At 31.0% G+C, this 4,693-nt stretch overlaps 1 protein-coding gene across 3 annotated transcripts in view; it reads left to right on the forward strand.

Moving 5' to 3' along the window:
- ZC3H13 (zinc finger CCCH-type containing 13) overlaps positions 1-4,693 on the forward strand; it is a 101,385-nt gene that overhangs the window by 86,768 nt on the left and 9,924 nt on the right. The window contains exons 15-16 of one of the 3 annotated variants that reach the window (XM_008574440.1): positions 658-810; positions 2,140-2,340. In XM_008574440.1, coding sequence (XP_008572662.1) covers positions 658-810; positions 2,140-2,340 — 354 coding nt within the window. Of the gene's footprint in view, positions 1-657; positions 811-2,139; positions 2,361-4,693 lie in introns of those variants that run through there. The other 2 variants (XM_008574441.1, XM_008574442.1) reach the window with 2 other exon arrangements.

The following is a 4,693-nucleotide window of genomic DNA, read 5'->3' on the forward strand; positions in this document are numbered from 1 at the left end:
ATACTGTGTAATTTTAGGATCAAGATCACAACTAAGTCACCAGGAAATAAAGTTTAGCCTAGATGTTGAGAAAAGTTGGTAAAATAAAGAAATAGAATGTCCACTAGTGGTACTAACAAAAATATCTTTAAATTGTATTACAGCATTCTTCTAAAACTTGTATCCACTAATTAAAGGAAAACATTGGGATAGGGAAGAGGAATTGGGAGATAGGGGGAGAATTAAAATAAGTTTGCAAGATTTTTTTAAATTAATGAGTTTATGAGTATTTAGGTAAAGGAATTCCTGCAACCTTTTGAAGTTAGTGGATTTGTCTCAGTGTTAAAGTTTTATTGTCAAAAACTATCACAAAATACACAGTCAACATTAACATGTTAGTGGTAGTTTTTATTTCTCATTTTAATTGTAATTTTCTAACCTGTTCTGATATTGCTGTCCATATTGTATTCTTGCCATGAAAATCAAATTTCCGTACTAAATTTTATTTTTCACTTTTCTTTTGATATTATCAAGTGTTCAATAATTAAGAAGTGGTTTTCTGATGAAAAAAATGCTTTTCACATTATTTTAGTGTGCACAGTCTCTACCTTTTGGTTGGACTTGCACATTGCTTTCCTTTAATACTGTCTTAGACTTGGAATTAATTTGTCTATTTAGCAGGAGATGATGAATCCAAGTTAGATGATGCACATTCATTAGGCTCTGGTGCTGGAGAAGGATACGAGCCAATCAGTGATGATGAACTAGATGAAATTCTGGCAGGTGATGCAGAAAAGAGGGAGGACCAACAGGATGAGGAAAAGATGCCAGGTAATCATTCGCAGAGGTGGTTGAACATAAAAATTATCTGATTTATAGTATTAAAGTATTCTTTATTCCTTTTTGTGCTGTCAGAATTGATATGAGACCCTTAGGATTTTCCCCTCTGTATTTTAATTAAGGTTGAAAGGCCAGTAAAATGTAAATTATAGTCTATACATCTACTCATTTTTAAGTAGACTTTGTATTTGAATTAGAAAAGACCTCATTTAAAATAGCAAAATTTTAAGATTTCCTTTCCAGAGTTTAAGATTCATATTATGTGACCCGGAATCTAACCAAATATTGATTGCCTAGCAGTGTTCTACATGGTAGGTATATGATACAGAGCTTCACAAATGTGGTACTACAAACCAACTTTTTAAACAAAAATTTACAATAGTTGAAATTATATTTGAACATTATTTATATACCTCTTGCTATCAGTTTTCTAAATTCAGTAATTATTCTGATTTATAATACTTTGTACATTGCCATAGCTCACTGTAGTAATTATACCATGATGCATATATCTATCCCTTGACATTCCTGTTAAATCATCACAATTAGTTTCTGATAGTTACTAACGGTGGGGGTTGTTTTTATTTTCATTTTTTTAATCATAGTAAAGGTCTTTGTTTGGAAATGTAAAATATTAAATTTTTACTTTGATTTAATTTGTTTTTATATTTTACAATTTTATCTACTAATGTAGAAGGTATGTATGGTTGCTATCTTCATTATTTTCTGGTATTAGGTATTTCTAAGTAGAGCATTACTTCTTCAACTGTTCCTTCTAAATGGATGGATTATTAATTCTCAGTATTAATGTGATAGTCACTGTCTGATTCTTAAAGGCATTTTATAATAAATTGCTCTTAAAAATTAAAATGTATGTGTGCGACTGTCTGATTCTTAAAGGCATTTTATAATAAATTGCTCTTAAAAATTAAAATGTATGTGTGTGTGCATGAATGCAAACTAAATATACTCCTATATATAATCCTTGAAAGGATTCTAGTACCAAATTTCAAAACATCAGACCTAATCTTGGTGAAATAATGGAATTCTTTCATTGGGGATCTCCCATGTAATTTAAATAAGTTATTTGTAGGGGTGAGTTAACTTACCTGTTTTCTTTTGTGATTTTTTTTATTTGTAAGCGTCCTTTGATTCTAAATATTAGTTTATAGGAAAACTTTCATTTTTAAAATATGACATTTTTGGTTTAAAGTACTTGTCATTTAATGTTTTCTGTGTTTGCTTGATTTATATTTCTGTGTAGACAACAAGACTGCTATTTCTTAGTATTAAAAAATCCTATTCTTTGACTTTTTACAGATCCATTAGATGTGATAGATGTGGATTGGTCTGGTCTTATGCCAAAGCATCCAAAAGAACCACGAGAGCCTGGGGCTGCACTCTTAAAATTCACACCTGGAGCTGTATTGCTGAGAGTTGGAATTTCTAAAAAGTTGGCAGGTTCTGAACTCTTTACCAAAGTCAAAGAAACATGTCAGAGAGTTTTAGAAAAACCAAAAGGTAATTTCATTATACTTTAACTTAAAATATCTGCTATAACCATTAAGATACCTTTGAAAAGGATTCTGTTCTGTTCTCATGTAGCACTTACACTATAGGAACTATTTATTAAGGAATTAATTTATATTCATTATTCAATCCTCATGGTCAAAATTCCTTTTTAAAATTTATTTTGGGAAAAATTTAATCCCATAGAAAAGTTGCAAAAATAACGCAGTGAACTTTCTGTATCCAAATTACTTTTAAACAAATAAGTTCAAATGTCAAAGTGCTTGATGGTTTACCCAGGTCTAAATGAAGCAGAGCCCGGAAAAATAGACAGATATTTTTCATATCTAAGCAGATTAGGTATTTTGGCAACCCTTTCCCCTGAGATATGGAGAATTCTATCCAAATGTAGATGTCTAGGTTGAGCCTTTAACAAAGTGGCTAAGAGCTTGATCTGTAGGGCCAGATGGTCTGTTATTTAATCTATGTGTCATTATATAAGCTGGGAATAATTACACCACCAACTTCCAATGGTTGTTATGATAAACAAATGAGTTAGTACAAGTAAAACACTTAGAACAGTTCCTGGTGTGTAATAACACTTAATAGTTATTAACTGTTACTATTTAGTTTGAAAATATTTATCACATTGATTTTTGACCTTACTGCCACATTTTTAATTATTCCAGAGTACTTTAATTAGTTTATGGATTCTTGGTTTTTAGCTATTTCTCTTATCTAGTATCAACTTTAATTTATTTTGCAGCCTATTAATACTTAATGGGGAGGGGGAGTGGGTGTTTAAAAAAAGGAAAAGGAGGTTAAGGGTGAAAGCAACATTAACAGTTCTATGTCATATCTCAGAGTTAAAGTCTAATTAAAAGAATTAAGTTTTTTACTAATATAAAATTGAAAAAGAATTGTTTTATGAATTTCATGAATCCATGTGCTTCCTTTCAAACCTATTAGCATAAGCAGTAAAATTCTTGATTTTAACATGGTCCAACAAACATAGAGTGTATGTATATGAAATATATGTAATTACAATTGTGAACACATATTAACCTGAAAAATGAACTTTTCTTTCTTGTTTAGTTGGTTATGTGGCCTTAAGCAAGTAACTCCTGTGAGCCTTAATTTAATTTGTAAAGTGATGGAATAAAACCCCTGAGATCTTATCAACCTCTAAAGCTATTTGTTCCTGTGACTTTTGCTAATGGCATTAAAAGCTAAAATCTTGTTTAATTTTGCTATGAAATACAATTTGGCCCTTACTTAATGATGTCTTAACCTAAACAATGAAAATACACAATGTAAAGGGGAGTTTGTTGCTTAGCAATCAGACTTCCCCCCCCCTTTTTTGCTGCTATGGTGGTTATATCATAGAACTGATATACAATGCTGAATATATTTTATGAGGAATGGGACTTTGTTTTGTTTAGTGCTGTATCCAACGTCTGATTGCCTATTCTTACTAATTATGCTGTTGCCTAGAACATTGCCTGACACATAGTAGGTATTCAGTAAATATTTGTGAAATAATTGATACTGGTTTTTCTGTTCCATTTGGTCTATTTCAGTGCCCCAACACTGAAGAGAGTATACCCTCGCCACAGATATTATTTAAAAACAAAAAACAAAAAAAAAACTAAGGCTTAAAACAGAAAACTTGTGTGTGTACTGAAATTGAAATTGCTTTTGTATAGGTTTTCTAATTGCAATATAGTTAAGTTCTGTTGAGCTAAACTTTCCCAGTAATTTTGGTTCCTTTGTTTTACTTGCTTTTAAGTATGTGTTTAGTCTAGTCTGTCTCTTGTATAATTTGGTGCTAGTCATTTCAGAATTATGAAGAGACTGAGAGTTTAGCCATATTATATTCTCTAAGGAGATTTGCAAGTGTTTGTTTGGTATTCTGCTCTTGAGAAAGTGAAAAATAAGGATGCCAATAAAAAGAAATTTATCCTAATGAGCAACGTATAAGAGGGCATGGGCTAATTCTTCTATATTTGTATTTATAGTGGAATGGTAGTTAATGTTTTTGTATTTGTTTTAAGTTGTATGCATATATAACTATGTCATTGTTTGGCTAGAACATTGATATGTCTGAATCATCTGAGGAACAGCCTTTTTTTTTTTCCCTTAAGCTATCCTGGTCCAGCTATGGAGATTCTGATCCAATAGGTCTAGTGGTAGAGCCCAAGGAATGTATTTTTAAAAGCTCCTAAGTTGATTCTGATAGACTCCAGAGTTTGGGAACTAGTTTCAGTTTTTCTTTGTATTTATTTACACTTTTCTGATGTTATGTACCTATTGACAAGTATATAACCTATTGACTAGGTATATCACATGAGACTAGTTTCTTGTT

Source organism: Galeopterus variegatus, unplaced genomic scaffold (genome assembly GCF_000696425.1).
Source record: "Galeopterus variegatus unplaced genomic scaffold, G_variegatus-3.0.2 Scaffold1049, whole genome shotgun sequence".
NCBI lineage: Eukaryota > Metazoa > Chordata > Mammalia > Dermoptera > Cynocephalidae > Galeopterus > Galeopterus variegatus.